The 18,988-nt window shown below is 34.7% G+C and overlaps 1 protein-coding gene across 3 annotated transcripts in view; it reads right to left on the bottom strand.

Annotated features, from left to right (window-relative positions):
• Positions 1-18,988, bottom strand: part of LOC110999043 (homeobox protein caupolican) — an 83,086-nt gene that overhangs the window by 16,673 nt on the left and 47,425 nt on the right. For all 3 annotated transcript variants that reach the window (XM_022267921.2, XM_022267922.2, XM_045634171.1), the window contains exon 2: positions 11,057-11,425. In XM_022267921.2, coding sequence (XP_022123613.1) covers positions 11,057-11,425 — 369 coding nt within the window. The remainder of the gene's footprint in view (positions 1-11,056; positions 11,426-18,988) is intronic.

Raw genomic sequence — 18,988 nt, 5'->3', positions numbered from 1 at the left:
ATACTGTTTTCATGTTTTTCCACATTAAAACACTTGCCGTAAAACATTTTCATTTCATTAACTTAGGTTGCCCGCATTCGACATAAGAAGCACGCTCAAACCGCTTGTTTATAGGTATTTTAGGACCTATTAAAACTGTTAATACCTCCTCAGAGTTATACAAACCGTTATTTTGAGTTAACTGTGCGATAAAACTCATTTAGTAACCCTTAAAAATCTTATCCGGCCCAATTCACCCCACTCTTCCGTAAAACTGAACCTAACAACGTTTTAATCAATTCTCCACAGAGTTCGCGAGTCATCGCGTTAGAGACTCATTATGTGGACCCCAAATAAATATAAACAGTAGTGGAAGGGGCTTGCCCCGCAGTAAACATTATTCACACGCGCCACTGCATTCACAAATAAGGAGTGTGCAAAAAAACAAAATCAGTGCGGTTCATAAATTAGATTCATTTGTTTCAAGTAGTTATTTGCCGGTTCATAAAGTCGTACCCCTGCTTGGGCGCCAGCCGAGGAACGCTCGGGGCTAGGCGCCGCGACGACCCGCGCCTTTGCCAAATTGTCGCCTCTCCGTCATGACTAAACTTAGCTTTCTGGCTACCGAACGCCGTTAAGGCTGATTTTACTTGGGGCATGTTGTGTGATACCATTTTCTGCTTCATAAACTGCATATACGACGGCTTTTGGTGCGCCAAAGCCAAATCACGTTGCTTAAAATTAGGTAACAGATAAATTTTAGTGCGCTGTAACTTTTAATAATGGACCAATCACAGCGTGGGCGTATTGTCTTTGTAGACTGTACTGTATATGTTTGATACCATAGGCTAGAGAGCTGTTTTGTTTTTTAACCGACATCAAAATTGGGAAATATGGTTTGTAAAATTCTCTCTTTTATTAGACAAATGGCTTTAAAATTAAGAGTATTTATCTAATGTTCCATATATATGATTTGGTATATGTATTCCAGTAATTTTGATGTGATGATAAAGACTACGTTATTGCAAATATTTTTAACTAACTAAAGCAATGATTCGTTACATTCATTACAGTGTACACAAAATTTCACATACGGATTAGTATATTCAAGATTTTTTAATATTTAACTAGCATTATCAGATGCATACGAAACATATGATATATTTCAAAATATTTATAACATTTCCCGTAACAATAAAAAAATACTAAAGAATGCTTTTTCGTTCATAACGTTGTACTATCATTACTGTCAGGTGAAACAAATTGGATTGAAAACTAGCCGCGTGCATTGCAATTTATTTGCGGAATTGCAAATTAACCAAAAGGTGTTTTTATAGGGCGACAATAAATTTATCCACGACATGTGGTATTCACTACGGCCAGTGTTTGACAATTTAATGTAGATAATATTCAAACGCGTGCTATTTACGGAATATCGAAGGGGTAGACAGATTGTCTATGATGATAACTGTGAAGTTTTAACGTGGAATTCACAGAATATAACGGTTGATTTTTAGAGTAGTTTTGGCCTAGTGGCTTCAGCGTGCGACTCTCATCCATGAGGTAGTAGGTTCGATCCCCGGTTATGCACCAATGGACGTTTTTTTTATGTGCGCATTTAATTCAACTAAACCGGTATGCCTTAGATCCAAAAAGCTGATCACCTACTTGCCCATAGATTGATAGACAGACCTCTGAGGCCCAGTTCTAAAAATGATGTTGATGTTTTTTATGATATACCTACGTATAATTAAGTGTCAAAATTACAAACAAAATATACAAAATAGTAGGCTGGTATAAAGGAAAGGAAAGGATGAAGCTTAAATAAAACCGTTGCTGAATTGAGAAGAAACTTTATTTCTTCATTAAACTACTAATATTTTCTTAAACTATGGTATAAATATTTCAAAGAATGTTCATCACAAAAGAAAGCTACGAAGTAATTGATCACTCGTATTAAAGTGCCCCAAAACTACAAAAAAGGTAATAATATTATTCATGCCATAAAATAATAACGATACTCAGCACGACTAGCGAAATCTGAAAGTGAATTGTAGCGAGTAGAAAAAAGAATGACTATAAGTGGATAAAGAGCGTATACAAACGAAACAGTCATTTTATGCCGCACGGTGACGCAATTTGTGAATAATATACAATTTTGTGTCATACAAACCATAGTTTAAGGTCTACATTTGTATAACGAGACGACAACGTGGGTAAGTTCAATAAAGCTTCCCCCAAATAAGCCATAAAACGAACGGCATCGGGCGCCACGGCCTTTCGGGTAGGTAGGTTCCCAGCACCAATTATTTGTTTGTGGAGATGGAGGCACAATAATTTTATTTTAGGTTTTATTTAACATTTATTCCGTTCCGGCAATTTCACGGGTATCAAAGTATTGCTAGATTGTGATTTAAGCGAAATTGCTCATTTTCCACTTCGTTCGCATTATAACGATGCGATTTGGCATCAAGTTAATATTATTTTATTACGCGTGATATTTGTATTTTTATTCATGGCCGCGAACGTTTCTTAACGGCTCATTTGAAACGCAAATTGAGTTCTGGCGTTTTGAATTGTGTTGTACTGCGTTGATTATCAAATCTAGAAATTGTATAATTTATGCGATTCACTTTGCTGATGAATTCAATACTGACGATAGATGGAATGAACTTAATTAATCAATTGACAGCGCCGTTTATAGTGATCGCAAAAGCGTCGCGACAGGTAGACGGGCGCTCGTAAATAAATAAACAATAAACTGGGATTACACAGTTCAATTGGAGATCAGACGATGTGCGGTTTCGGTTAACAGCCGAACCCGACGGGAACCTATAGCCGTAATTCAATGATCGTAAACGCCAGCAATGATATCAATTAGACGGGGTTCGGGACCGATAAAGTTCTGCTTTAATTAGGAGAACAAACAACAGACGATATTTAATGAGGCGTGCGCACGCGGGAGAGAGGTAATTAGGTCGGGGAAGGCAGACTGAGCAATCAATTATTATTGAGCCACGCTGATTGATTCGCCTGCTCTCTGCGGTCTGCCATTGGCCCGCGCCGTTTTACCATTGAAGAATTTATTAGGAACTTGGATTAATTGCAACTTTTAAACTTTCTTTACGGAAATCTAAGCTAATAGATAGGCCATTAGGAGAGCCAAACATTCCCGAACTCCCTTTTATCACCTGTACCTGTTTCGAGGTTTCGCTCCGTTGAACATTTTAAATTATAGCATCATAATCGTTCACCAAACGCGTGGCCAGCACCATGAATTATAATCAATCGAAAACTCAACCATCTGTATTAATAACTCAACAATCGACTCGAGTTTCCGGACTCGATATCTGATGTCTCGCTAATAGCTGTCAGAAGGGTGAGCAGCTGTAAACGACGTAGGTATAAATTATCTATAAAATAAGGACATTAAAAACCATTTAGGGCAATAACTATTCTGTGAATGGCAATAAATAAATTGAATAATTTATTCTGATACTGGAGTGAATGTTAGAGGTGTCAGTTAATGGAGGAGAGGGGGAGGACAAAGCACCCCCGGAGCGCTATTGTCGAATTACCCTGCCCCTGACATCTGTCCGAATAGCAACAATAACTCGCAAAAAACTTGGATCCACCAACTAAAGAGTAACCAAACGTAAAATATATCTACGTCTTCATTGAAAGTATTGTTGCGAGTGACATATCATTTATTCTATTTTTAATTTAGAACCAGTATGGTGGTCCGTTTAATAGGAATTGTCACAATATTGTAAGAGGTGATAAATTTTGCCATTTCAAGGTGCTTAATGTTAGATGCGAAATGTTTTGTGTTGAATGACGATCTTATTCGAATTTGATGTTTCACTTTTCCGTAAATAAGTACACTGTAGAAATACATTTATAGTCAGTTGATTTGTATAACAAGAATTTCTTTGTATTACTTTATGCTTATGTGTAAAAATAACACAGTGGCGCTACAAACTTTAAGCATTACTAATAAGTGATCATTTGTTTCTAATAGACAAATCAGGTGTCGCTTTTTTGGTTTCTAACGCATGCCAATTTCCTCACGTTTTTCTTCACCGTAGGAGCGACTGGTGATCTATTAGTAGGTACAGAGGGAATCGAAGTTGGGACCTCAGGGGTAGAAGCAGCACGCTTCAGATCTGTTCTTATGTCTTACATAGATCTTACAAATAAAATTTACATTATTAATAATGTATTAATATTCTTCTTTAAACGTTCTCTTATTCATAACAGCTCTTGAAATTCTTAATCAATCTCGCGGTTCTTGTTAAACGTGACAGGATTTCTCTATGAACGGATGCTAAGTTTTCCAGCCAAGAAATAAATATTCCTATATAGGTACATATAGAATGAGGTCTTTTTGTAAACAAAGATTGTTAATCAAAGTTACAGTGATTACTCATTGTTTTTAATTTAAGCTAATATGTAACCCAAAACCAGTATTAATTAAAGGAGACACACTGACAGAACGAGACGAAAGACTAGTTAAAAGAGTGCAATTAGACTTAATCTGAGAGATTTTTTAAGTTTCAAGCCCAATCTGTGTTGTCATTTTTTATTAGATGTCTTTAAATTTAAAACAGTTATCTTAAATTGTTTCCAGTTGTATTTGTCATGATAGAGCGATTTAAGTCCACACTACTTACGGTTAATGAAAATGTAGAAAAAGTTATTGTGATCCAGGGCACAAGTCTAGACCTGGACGAGCCTTACAGGGTGATACCCTTATGCAGAGGCTTGCCTAAGACAGAGGAGAGTGGAAAAAGTTATGCGAAGCCACTAACCTGATCTTCAAAAACTAAGAATGCTAAAAAAGGTACACAAATTCCTCGCAAATCACAGAGATTCTAATTGATTTGAATCAATTTAACTTGTTAACAGCATACCTAAAAAGGTTTTCACATTTATTTTTGACATTTATTTGAAGGTGGACTAAAATAACTAACTCTGCTTTTGTGTAAGCATTACCTTACATTTTTAATTTTATTTCTCTTTAATCTGCGTTCATAGTAATACCTCGTATAAATTATCTATTTATAATTGTCAGTAACTATAATGATAATTGCATTTTTATCTTTTTACTACAATTTTAAATAGTTATAACTAATTTAAATTGTAATAGTAAATATTTTATATTTGTGGCTAAACGTAGGATTTTAACTGAGGTCGTAGATTCCAAGAGCGCTTGTAAACTATAATACCTTTATATGTTTCAACACTTCTTGATAATATGGTGTAGGAACATATCGCTGAAATTGTCTTAGCATCAATAATCCATGACGTTTGTCTTGCCTTAGTGGTTAAAATTAAGGCCTAAGCTCGTTTTCCGGCGTAGAAGATACATAAGATCACCTACTTTCTCTAAAAAATCCGTCGTAAGACTTACCTCGACGCTTTTGAAGTAAATTTAATTTTGATCATACTTTAATGTATACAAAAATGCACATAACATATTATAATTACATTTCTACTTTATCTACCAATGCCACTCAAGTCTTCTCATAAGTAGCACAAACCGTTTATAATTTAGCCCCAATATATTTACGAATATAAATTAAACACAATAATTCATTGCCCACTTAAAAAGGCTCGTTAATAAAATAATAAAAACGTTACCTAAAAACCCTCAAACAATTCTTAAACAAACTCAAATGAAATAATAACGCAGCACATATCTTACTTTCAATCGACACCTCGTTTTTTATCCGGCTAATGCCCGACGAATCGCCGCGGACGAAAATTACGCCCGAATCACCTTTTTTAACTTCCGGCCGAGATAACGGTCAAAACACCTTTACATTGTTAATAAGACTTACTAACGCTTACCTACGACCGATAATTATTTATATTATAAAATTGTTCGTCTAAGCTTTCAATTAGATTACATTAGAACAATTTCCTGGGATCGAGAATAAATTGTGAGATTAATCGTGAATGTCTCCGCACGGAAGGCATGCAATACCCTTAATTCCGGGTCGAATAAAAGGGTCGCAACAAATTTCCAGGAAACTGCTTCATCCACAAACCGATGAGCTATGATTGCGTCGCGTTGCGCGGTCAGCGCGGTGTGGAAAGTGTGTCCAAACAACAATAAATGCATTTAGCTCGGCCATTGTTTGATTTATTATGGAACCGTGTAGGTAATATTTTATAGGAGTGTGAGGGCGCGTCGGCCTCCGCGGGACGTCGGGAAATCGGGAAAAGCCGAAGATTTATGAGCGGCCGAGCGCAGGCAGGACGCGGGTGACCGCTCGACCACTCCGACTGTTTGCCTAGTCATTAAAGTCGGCAAGCGAACGTTTAGCGCGAAGATGCGGAGCAATTAACGCTTTCGAGGTGCGAGGGTAATGGGCCGGGTATTGTTTGTAAATGATTACGGCGTTAAACTGACACGAGAGCTGACAGATTTTATTTGCCGTGTATTTCAGTCGGATAAGAGGAGCGCTTATGTGTCGCCGGTAGATAAGGCCACAGAAGTGTGCGTATGGATATCTGTATGTATACAAGCAAAGTGTCAATCACAGCGAGGCGGTCTCTTACAACGTTTTATCAGTTGTCATATAGGCTAACGCATTTATGTCAAATCGTAGATGTTGTGATAAACACACCTACGGACTATTGCGTCATCGCGATGGCGGCTGATATACAAGTAGACACGTTGTTAATAATAATTGATAGGTTCGATGCTATATCGTGATATGACAAATGTGAATCTTGTAATTTGTTCTTCCCATCTACATGGAACTAACTACAGAGCTGGTGCGGCTTGTGATATGGCTGAAAAATCTAAAGCATGCAAATACAGGGATCTAGGCTCCGAAAATGATTTTTTTTTATTTATTTATTCCACTACATTTTTCTATCTTAACAGTTACTACTAATTCGATAGAACTTCAAAATAATTCCCACACCAATTATCCTACATAAATACATTAAAAAATTAAACTTATAACTCATAACTAACAATATAGCAAGCAACTCTTGTGAACTCAGCCAGTGTACACACAAATAGGTCTACCTCAATAGAAATTTTGTTGATTATCTGTATTTTGTCCCATTAGGTGCCAAGTTATTATTTTTATTGTTTATATTATATTCGTTATTATATTATTAATCATGATTTAATGTACGTTTTCGTTTAGAAATCCACATACTGTTGTCAATTAGAGTTCAGTTACCCAAAAACTTGTTTAAAATGAATTTTGTAAATACTAATATTGTGAGATGAACAAAAATTACACCCACCAAAAACCTAGGAAAAAGAAATTAAAGGTATATGGCAGCATTGAAATGGCCAGGATGACAGACAAGTGGAAGAATTTGGAGGATGACTTCGATCCGTCGGAGGTCGTATAATAATGTTAAACATAATGACCTGGATTTAGTATATTCCTCATTATGTTGTACCTACTCGAATAAAGGCTATTTGATTTTACATCTTTCATCATCATTTTTTTAAATCTCTCAGATTACCTAAGTCTAATTGCACTCTTTTTACTCTTAACTTAGTCTTTCGACTCATTCTGTCAAAGTGTCCTTAAATAAATAGTGGTTTAAATATTATCTTTAATTAAAAACAGTGAGTAATCAGTGTAACTTTGATTAACAATCTTTGTTTACAAAAAGACCTCATTCTATATGTATATAGGAATATTTATTTCTTGGCTGGAAAACTTAGTATCCGTTCATATATAAATCCTATCACGTTTAATAAGAACCGTGAGATTGATTAAGACTTACAAGAGCTTTCTATGAATAAGAGAACGTTAAATTTAGAAGAATATTAATACGTTAACAATGTAAATTGTATTTGGAAGATCTATGGAAGTCATAAGAACGGTGCTGCCCTAATATCTGAAGCGTGCCGCTTCATGGAAAGAGCGTACCAATACTTAAAAGGCCGGAAACGCACTCGCAAGCCCTCCGGCATTGAGACTGTCCGTGGGCGGCGGTATCACTTAACACCGGGTGAGCCTCCTGCCAGTTTGCCCGCTGTTCTATAAAAAAAATCCTTATTTCAATAGTTGGGTTAATACTTCAAAATGAGGGCCTTAAAGACCCTAAGTCGAATTGGTTCGGAAATACTTCAGTGGTCAGCTGGTTTAACATAGTGGTGGAGCGCGGCAAAACTGCCCGAAATAGCGCCCAGTTGTGGAACGGTGGACGTCGAGGTGATAAAATTATTATGAATCAATCTTATCATAATCTTACATACAAGTGCAGTTGTATACCTACATGCTGGCATAGTACTTTTTATATACAAAAAAAATATGTTTCATTTAAAGTATCGTATTCCTTTACTTTTAAATTATCCATTCTTCAAGTAAATTAGGCGGTTAACAAATAAAACGGCAAGCAAACAGATTTAATATTCCCGCCCTTATACATTTGCTTCATTAATTTTAAATATTTCTTGTAATAATTCCAGTGTGCGACAATCATCGCTTTTCATTGCGTTCGGAATTTAAAAAATAAATTACAATTAAACCTATTTATTTATTTTAATTCTAAGACAGTTAAAATTCTTAACTGCGATGTATAAATAAATCTTACAATTTGTAGAAATCATTTTACCATACAGTTATAATTATTACAAAAATGCTACTATTTTTAATTTATTAAGAATATATCAATTGTTCTAGAGATAAAACCTTAAACCATAACTAATCCCCTTGCACAGCATACGCACTAAACTATTTCCTTTAATTTGATAATTAGATGCGAGATCTGTTGATTAACGAATAAAAGCAAAGGCGGGACCACCCACCGGGAGACGGCTTAATAAGACACTCATTAACACCTTAATGGCTATTTTGAATTCGCTTCATTTCGTACTTTTATTTTTTCTTGTCTCTTTTTCGCTGTTTGCGTGCAGCCGTCTCTCTCCTGCGCCCTTTAATTGAATTTTTCTAATTCTCTTTAACATAAGATTAGTGACGTATTTAAATTGGTGTTCTGTTACGGATCGGTCCGGAGTCTTATCAAGCGTTTAATTTACTTATGATAATGAAGTTCAAGTTGGAATTGATTATAGATGACGCGTTTTTAACATAGTTAAATTAAGAAAATCTACGAATTGTGTTAGGATATAGTACGGTTACAAATTTTAACAAAATTCCGCGGTGTTTTTTTTTGACACAATCAAAGGCAAGATTTCCTTAAACGTATCAATTTTAGTCATGTATTGCTGTACAAAATAAATATAACTTTATATCTTATTATAGAGTTAGAGATCTTAGTATCAAAGATATCCGTTTGTAATGATAGTTGTGGAAATGTATCGCAGCTGTTTTCAATGCAGGCCGTGAAAGATTTTATATTTCGGTTTTAATATTGAACGGAAACTTACATTGAATCCCGACTGATTCTTGCACAATTAACATAATATGTCCGTTCGGTAAAGCAAATGAAAACTTAGTATTTACATGCTGATCACGTACTTGCCAAAAATATTAACCATAAACTTAAATCCAAACTGTAAATATGGCGTAGTAAATTAATGATGTTGAGATATTAACCCAAAACTCGTGGCAACAACATGTCACAGACGAATATTTTGCCGAGTCGAATCATATCTGAATTGTTCGCATTTCTTATATATTTACATAACCTTCGTAATTATCTACATAATAATTATGTCCAATAATGTCGTCAATGAATTAACATAAATCCGAATTGCTGCGTGTTGACAAAATGAAATTGCTGTGTAAAAAAACAAGGATATTGATTATCAAAGGCACACAATAGATAAAAGATGGCGATGATCATTGTTGTTAAGTTCCCTGCGACAGACGGCGCCACCGGAGTCGCTCGTATACTAAAATGGCAGTTGAATATTTTCGCTCGCAAAGATTTAAAGCTCGCGTTATTCAAAATTGAAACCTAAGTACACGCACATAAGTCGAGTTCACGTTAAATATGATGAAGACTTATGAAGTCAGACACAGTATATTTGTGGCGGAGCGTCGTCATTGTTCGCTAAATTGTCTCTTGCACGGAACCGGCCGGGCTTGTCGTGAGTTAGGTATGAGCACACAGCACACAATGACAGCGTACATACATTTAAACACCTGTTATTAAACATGCACGGGGTCACAATTCACAGAGCGTAGGTACTCAGAAACCTCGTTAAATACAATGACAGATAGAGATCGCTGCCAACGATTTAGGATGCATCAACAATTACTGCGCACGGTGATATTATAATTATAAAGTTCAACGAACTTATTAATATTCGGTATGCCAATGTGACCCATCGAAAAGCATCAGTTATAAAACAGAGGAAAAGTGATTTATAAAATGCCTCCAACTCCCAAGATTAAGACGGGAAACTTCCGTTTAACACTTGTCGAAAACCGGATCATCTTTCGTTCGATAGGATTTTCTGGGCTTAGTATATTTCACATGTGCTACGTGTATAAATCGTTCGAATCAAATTGACTTGATCTTCTTATAATACGGAATTGTTTAGAAATTGAATTTTGTTGACGCAGGATTTTTTCTACCTTCCTGTGGTCTCTAGCGACGCGGCTCAAGACCCTCTGAAGGATTAACACTACCACACACGGGAACCGCTCATTTGTCCCTTACTCTAGAGACAAGGTGCTAAGTGACGTAACTCAAATCGCGGTCTGATTTGACACTAAGAACTTGTCTCGGAAAAATAATACGTATAAAATCAAGAGAGTGGTCAAGGCTGAGCGGGAGTGTAATTGGTATAATAATGGCGGCGAATATATTTTCGAGTTTAAATATTAATGTTTCGTGACAAGGTGGCGGCGCAAGTTTCGAGGTGTCGGTAGTTTTCTGGCCCGGCGCTCACGGACCGGTTGGATGCCTTGCACGCCACGCTATCGCCAAAACCAAACGAGGAGAAAAAACGATAAAACTTACTCCAACGCAATTCCGATAAAACGTAGCCATATTCATTTAAATTTTTTTATTAACTATATTCGATGGCCAAAACTTAAACGTACCTAACCCAATTCGACAATAATGATTTAGTCTAGTTTAAAGAACTGTATCGTCTATGAAAATTAATATAACTTACCAAAGGTGAATAGAAAGCTGAACTGTCGACGCCAATACTCGGATAAGGATTTTGGTCTGTGGATGGGTAGGGGGCGCCGTATACCCCCACCGCGGCGCTTGACAACCGAGGGTATGAGGAGAGAGCGAGTCTTGCACCATCATACTGGCAGGAACAAACTGTTTGACCGGAGACCGGGTCTGTGATGATAGGCCGAGGGGTATCGCAACACGAGGCGGCCGGTGTACTAGCATGGCTTCCAGCCCCGGGTGACAGAGCGCCGCCAACGACGCCTGAGCCCCCTGGTGATAGTGGTGGGGCGGAACTGGAACCACCGTCTGGTGAGGTTGCCGCTCCACCATTGCCCGCCCCGCTACTGCCAACCAGCAACTGAAAACGAATAATATTTATAAGTAAAAAAAAATCTTACTAGGTATTTTATTCTGGACATATCTCGAGGGTTATCTTTTTAACATGATATATTTACAACAATGACGTATGAGTACATGAAATTTAATAAAAAAAATACAATTTTACCTATTCTTGAAGCACTCTCTCAACGCTCTAAGCCAATAGGAATAAAATATTGCGATAAATGTGTTCATCTATCACCCTATAACGACTCATTTAGATTTTTAAAATACAAACCATTGAATTGAACCGTCGATTCTCATTTGAATTTCTTGAATAAGTGGGCATCTTTATCCGTCAACATAAAGGCTATTTTACGATAATGTTCGGACATAACCTCTTTTGAAGTAAAGAAAAGATGCGATCAGAATAAGTGAAACCTCAACATTCATTCTGTCCAATATTTATTGTTGAGTTTGAATGGCATTAAACACATAATAAAAAATAAATAATTGCCGCCGTAAGGACCTGTTTATTTCTACTGTAATAAACGTATTTGCGTTTAATTGGGTCTTAGTGGATTTGTTGAATGGTAGAGTTATTTAGCTACAATTGACTGTGTATAAGAAGAGTATAGATACTTAAAGTTACACAAGACAATTATGCAGTATAAGTATATATTCTTAACCTACATATTAATATATAATATTTATGATGAATTAAAACGTTCACTTAAGAAAATTAAATGATAGGTTTTTGGTAGAAAACTGTTAATGAAAAATAAGTAGATAATATTTCAAAATTGAATTCGGAATTTCAAATAGTTTTAATACATTTTTGAATTGCAACCCTAACAATAGAATTGCACCCATGTGGGGCGTGGGTTTACCCTGGCCTTCCTCAATACAACAACATTTTTTCTCTCTGACATCTTTTTTCCTGACACCAATCTCGAGATGATTTCAAGCAAACAGAGCTCCCAAGAACAAAATGTTTAATTGATTTGTTTATTAATATCTTACAAGGTATAATGATGAAAGATTTAAAAACATGTAATTAACATTAGCGTACCATCCTTCGTTAAACTCATTTTTAATCTATACTAGATTGTCCACGTTGCTGTTTGTGTAAAATGAATGACGCTTCTCTTTCACCGACCTAAAGGGAGAATAGTCATTCTAAATTCTGACTGGTATTATTTAAAATTTAACGCCCCGTAACGTAGGGTTTGGTTTGAATCTTTAAACCAGTCCGAACGCCACTGTCAGTCTCGAATAGTCAGTCACTTTTTTAAAAAACGCTTTGCCCCTGTTTCGCTCGGCTGCCCTGATTCCCGTAAGCCTAGACAATTATAAATAATTATATGTGATTTTATAAGATACTCATGAATTACTATAGGGTAGGTAAAATTGCATAAAAATCAGTATCAGTAGACTTTGTTTTATAGCGAAAAGATCTTATATCATTTCTGGGTGTTTCATCACAAATGGCATTTTTCAAGCATACATGTTTGAGCTAGCCTATACCAGCTACCATAAAACAGCATTTCTTATTTCAATAGTTTTCTTACCACGTGTTTTTTATAACACTAAAACTAGCTATTATACAGTATTTATCAGAATCTGAATATTATTTAAGATGTAACCTTGGATATAAAGATAAACATCTCAGATCAAATCTCATGAGGACGAAACGCGATAACAATAAATTAAATATTAATGAGCAGAATTAATAAAAATCAATAACAAATTTTATGAGTGTTGTGCGCTTTAAAAATCACAGCCTGTCACTACTGCGATAATTAACACCTGTCATTGAAGTCAATAATATTATATCATATTTCAAATACTCTTTAAACTATTCATTACGTAAATTTGTGTCCTGTACATAATTGACTAATCTGATTGAGGTGTCAAAAAGAAAGAGTTTTGGAATCCAATAGTCGCTTTAAATAATTTTCAGTTATTGTTCCTAGATACTAATAATACTTAAATACCAGACAATTTAAATATAAAACAACACTAACTCATATTAGTCTTTTTTATACAGAACTGGACATACGTTTGACTTAAATTAAAGTATATTATACTATCTATGAAAACACAATTGTGAAACTGTTCCTCGAAGTAACATAAATACTCCCTAGTATCATAACAGTTACTAGCTGTCATCTGTCGTCCACATGCAGTGCGTGAAATGGATACTTATAAGGTATCTATTTCACGCACTGCATACGCGCAATTCTATTGATTAGTGTTTTTATCACGTCATGATATCTCATTGATCACATATAAATAGTTATATGATTTCAATTCCAACATCATTATCTAGTTCAAATGCAATTACTAGATTACTGTGACAAATAGCTGTAGATTTCTATTTTTAAATTTGATTAAATCCTCTTTACTGTTCAATATCCAAACCTAGTATTAACATATAGAATATTAATCGATTCTAGGCGTATACTTGACCAGATTTATTGCCATTTTTTAGACATATATTATATACTAGCTGACCTGGCAAACGTCGTCTTGCCAAACTACTACCTTTAACTCAGCGCCATCTGTTAGAATTGTATCAAATAATAAACAAATGTTAATGTTATCGTAATTTTAGTAAGGATGCCTATTTTTTTGAAAATGAAATATAGCCTATGTCACTCAGGAATGATGTAGCTTTCCAACAGTGAAAGAATTTTTCAAATCTGCCAAGTAGTTTCGGAGCCTATTCAATTCATACAAACAAACAAACAAAAAATCAAACCTTTCCTCTTTATAATATTAGTATAGACAAACAGTTGTAGCTTTAACTCTTTATAAAGATTTAAGTTGGAGAACTTGCTTCATTGTGTCAAGATAAATTTAAAGTGTCATTGAGTTCTGCAAATTATATTGTTCTAAAATTTTATTGAATTGAAATTTATTATATAATCAAAACATCGTAATCACAGTCGAGAATTGCAGATTGAAATTAAATTACGTTCCCATGTAGATTAATGAACACGCCTTTTAAGTCTAGTATTTAATAATGAAAGAGTTTTTCATACTCAGTTACATAAGTTCTATTCATTGAGTAAGGCTTCGAATCAAAACAAAAACTTGCAAAGCCTCGGTGTTCGAGGTTGCGAACATAATTTCTATGGCTTGACGCACATTAACTGCTTGATGGATTATATGTGCGTTGAAAGGCACTTTTGATAGGGTTAAATAAATTTATAATAAACCCGTAGAATCGAACAGAAATGTATATTAACGATAAAATTCTTACTGTTTATTATTTGTTTTAATTTATGGCCAGTGAACTCTTTGTACCAGAACAAATTTCAACCATAAAATTGTGTTAGTAATTTTTCAGTATAATTAGGATTTTTAATCCATTCAAAACTCCATTTCAAACATAATATTTGCACGAAATACTTCAATGATACTCCTAAGTACCCTCTACCGTACTTCAACTAGATATGACAAATAAAAACATGTTTATTTATCATATATACTTAAACTTTTGGCGGTAAAAGATTAAAGGGAGTGAAGAGGTCGAAAGGACGTTGAAAGATTTGGTCAAATATTGGGGTAGAGTTAGAAATAATATCCAAGTACGCGTACCTACGTTATAGGGTTGGCTATATTACAAATAATAACTGGCCACTAACATTGTCTTGATACTCTGTGCAAAAAAAACAAATTTAAAATACCTATAGAGATTGTTGTGGTCACACTTTATACAAAACAAAAACGAATTAAGCAAAATTTATCTATTAAAACTTCATTATTTACAAAATTTAATTTTCGAACAAATGCAAAGTATTCCTAGGACGGTTTTCGTATTTAGTAAAAATTGTACTCTGTGAAGAAGAATAAAATTTGAAAATGGAATCTTGAATGTGGCAATTGACTGTGCATTGACACCCCTAACGGAACACTTCACCCACTAATGCTCCGTTTGAGCACTGATGTGTTTTCTCTAAACAAAGCGAAACGTCTTTAGAGGCCCTTGTTTGATACTACATTATGGATGAACGAGTTTCAACATGCCATGTAGGTACAAGACCCTATCGCGGTAGAGTCGTGCCTTTTCAGGCCCGTACATTAGTATATTTGTTTATTTCAGACTGGAAATACGGCTAACGATGTTTAGATTTTATACACGTAATATAAAAAGTCCACCACGCTGAGCTATCAAAAATCGAGTCTTGGGTCGCGGTCGATGCGTTATTGTCACACTTTCATACTTCAAGCAATACTGAACCATAGTTTTGTCAGCTGTCAGATTTGACAGCTCAATAAGAATTTACTTTTTACACGAATTATAATTGTTGATTATTGTATGTTCGTGTTTTATTTCAATCTGCAGCCTTCAACTGAGTTTTCATGTGTAATACTATGTTATATTTAGGCCTCTGGATTGGATTTTATGATACATATTACTAGATAAAGAATAATAATAAAATAATTGAACAAAAAAATTCAAAGTGTCTATATTCGAATACAAATTATCACAGTTACAATCGTCACACATAGACAAGCTCTGGAAACCAGCTATTTTCTGTAATCTATAGTTATCTATAGCGTGTATTCCAGTAATTAGTAGTATCTACCGCGTTATTACAGGTCGTACTGATATTTAGCTATCACTGATTCAGATGTCACCCGGCAACTGATAACGCTACAATGTGGTACAGTTTCAATAGATTATAGACTCTATCACGATTGTAATAAAGAGTTAAATTCAATGTGATAATATATAAGTGAATCATGTTAGTGATCGATTGTATGTGTTATTATTCGAATAAATAATAGGTTAGGGGTTATTTACGGTATATAACGTTAATAGATGGGGGTAAAACTGTGCGTCAACTGATGTTCGGCTTTCCTAAAGTACTGTTTGGTAATTTTCAATACAACTGTAGCACTAACAAGTATTCGAAAAGTAAATGCTTGCAACGCAAAACATGACTTCGCGTTTTTATATAATTATATGAAAATTAAGTTTTTTGAAAACTTCTCTATCAAAGCTTGTTAACTATACAGGTTCGATAACAGAAACAAAAGTGATCTCGAAATGAATTTATAATTTCAATTTAATTAGATCCCACAATTTGGATAGAGTATATCTCTTTAGGTAGAATTTAGACATAGACATAGACAATTATTTATTACAAACAAAACACACACACATAAATACACAACACAGCAGTAATCAAAGAGAAAAATTTAAATAAAAGATATAAAGAGAGGTATATTATTTTTTCCCTTTCCCCTTCGGTCCGTCTCAAGCATATATAGCGTGTGTGCTGTGGCTGTAAATGGCCCTGGCTCAGCATTATGCTGAGGAGCAGAGTGTTCCACAGCGCTGGTCATTCTGCCAGAGACCACATCAGAGATCAATTTGATAGAGAAGAATTAAAAGACATAAAACTCCTAATATGTAATTATACGTATACGTAGTAGTAAACGTAATAACATGTATTAAGTACGTTTTATAGTGAATAACCTCAAAAACTACTGCACCGGTTCAATCAAATCTTCAATCATTGGAATACTTCATTTTTAATACGATATTTTAATAATTTCTTCTAGTGTACATAAAAGGAAGCGAATCGAGACATTCCATGTCATATTTTATTTAGTTAAAAAAACACATCTTCTAAACAGCCTTAAATATAAAAAGTTATGACGTAAAAGTTTAATTACCTTCTATTCATAAAAAAAAGTCGATGCCTCAGTAAACAGAGAGTATTATTACTTAGTGGGGTGACTCAGCAAACAGAAGTTTCAATAAAACTACCCAGAGAGGACACATCAAGCAGTACTACTTCTCTTAAATTAAATAAAAAAAGCTTTATTTAGCCCAATCTGTCAAGTGAAAAGTGTTCTGCAAAGAGAGGGAGAATTAATGTTTTATGGGCGTTTATTAGATATTATGGGGTGGAAAACAATACGTAGGGGAAGTGTTATAATCAGAATGGATTTATTTCGTATTAACTAGTGTTGTGGCCCTTATACAGATACTGGAGATTTGTCAATCAAGACTTTAATTAAAAGGGTGCAAATTGAATGTTTTCTATTAAGTTATCTTACTATGAACAGACATATGTGTAGTCGGATATTTAATTAACTAGGAGATTTTTTTAGCGTCCTGTCAGCGTTTATCTAACGATGTAGGAAGTAATTTTAATTCAATTTTGTTATAAAGTTTCATTGGTTTGCTTAATTGCAAGAATCATTTTTTATACATGAAGAAAAGGCAGGCATGATGTTAAGAGTTTAATACCATAAAAACCTTCTTGTTCTCGTTGGTATACAATTGAACTTTAAATACAACTACTTATTAAATTGACGAATCTACGTGCAAGTAAAAGCTTTGATTCGTATTATATTTATGAGAGGTGCAATTAATAATTAGTTATGAGGGTTTCAGTTTTATGATTTCTTCCTTTCTATTGTAAAAATAGAACACAAGGAAAATTAATAAAAAAATATTTAAATTAAAAATTTAAATCAATATATTTATTAGGAAATAAGAATATGTCACAGATGCTATAAGATAGGAATTAGAATGAATGAATAGCTGTTATTAAATCCAGTCCAATTTTGGCCAGTCAGACGTTTTTATCTGATATCTATGTATATTGATGTTTATTAATTCCAATTTTCTTCGATTAATTTGAGAGATAACAATGCTTTGTTGTTCAGTTGTAAATATTTTATTAGCAAAACATTTAAAGATCAACCAGTGTTCTACACTCTTGTTTTGTCTCTTTCCGTTAAATTGTGTTTGTGGTGTTTGGATAAGAGATACCTAGGTATTTGACAGGTGTCGAGATAATGAGTCACCCGCCATGCAGTCTTGATCTGGTGCCCTGCGACTCTCATTCTTTACCAAGAACTAAAGATAACATTCGAGATTTACGAGCCCTGAAGATGCGATGAAAGCGTACGAAAATGCCATAGAAGAGAAGGAAGAATGGGCCAACTGCTTTTCTCAGTGGTTCGATCGAATGCGATGATATGCAGAGAGGAACGGAGATTACTTCAAAAAACAATAAAAGTAATGGCAACTTTCTTCATTAAGCCGTTTTTCATTTTTTACCCACGTACTAATTTTTAAAACAGTTGTAATTGGTTTAGTTAGGTTTTTATGAATGTTAGTTTAATATAAGGCTGATAGAAAATATAAAGAAATTATGCACAGTTAAATTAAAAAAAGCTAAATTATGACTTGAATTTAGATATTAGAATTTAGACTAGCTGGACTTCACAGCATCACTAAGATTATCTCCTTGCAATCTGAAGTGTCATTTATCACATTTTGAAGGTGTTAGCTCATTAGTATTAATGTTATGTTGATTGGTTTTATAGCTTTTTTAATGATAATTAATACTTGTGAAAAAAAATTGCCCAACGCTAAACTTTTTTACGCGATTGAATTAGAAATGATGGGATCCGTTGACGGACTAAAGTCATCGACAGCATAGACATGCCCGAAGACCCCATGGGGCAAAACAGTCCTGAAGACCGAAGTCCGGAGCAAAGAATTGGATGGCCAGATGGCGGAGAAAATACCTGGTAAGGGAGGAGGAACGGCGTTGGTTGCAAAGCG

The sequence above is a fragment of the Pieris rapae genome, chromosome Z (genome assembly GCF_905147795.1).
Source record: "Pieris rapae chromosome Z, ilPieRapa1.1, whole genome shotgun sequence".
Classification (NCBI taxonomy): Eukaryota; Metazoa; Arthropoda; class Insecta; order Lepidoptera; family Pieridae; genus Pieris; species Pieris rapae.
The sequence above is the reverse complement of the archived record's forward strand: the minus strand, read 5'-3'. Positions and strand labels throughout refer to the sequence as shown.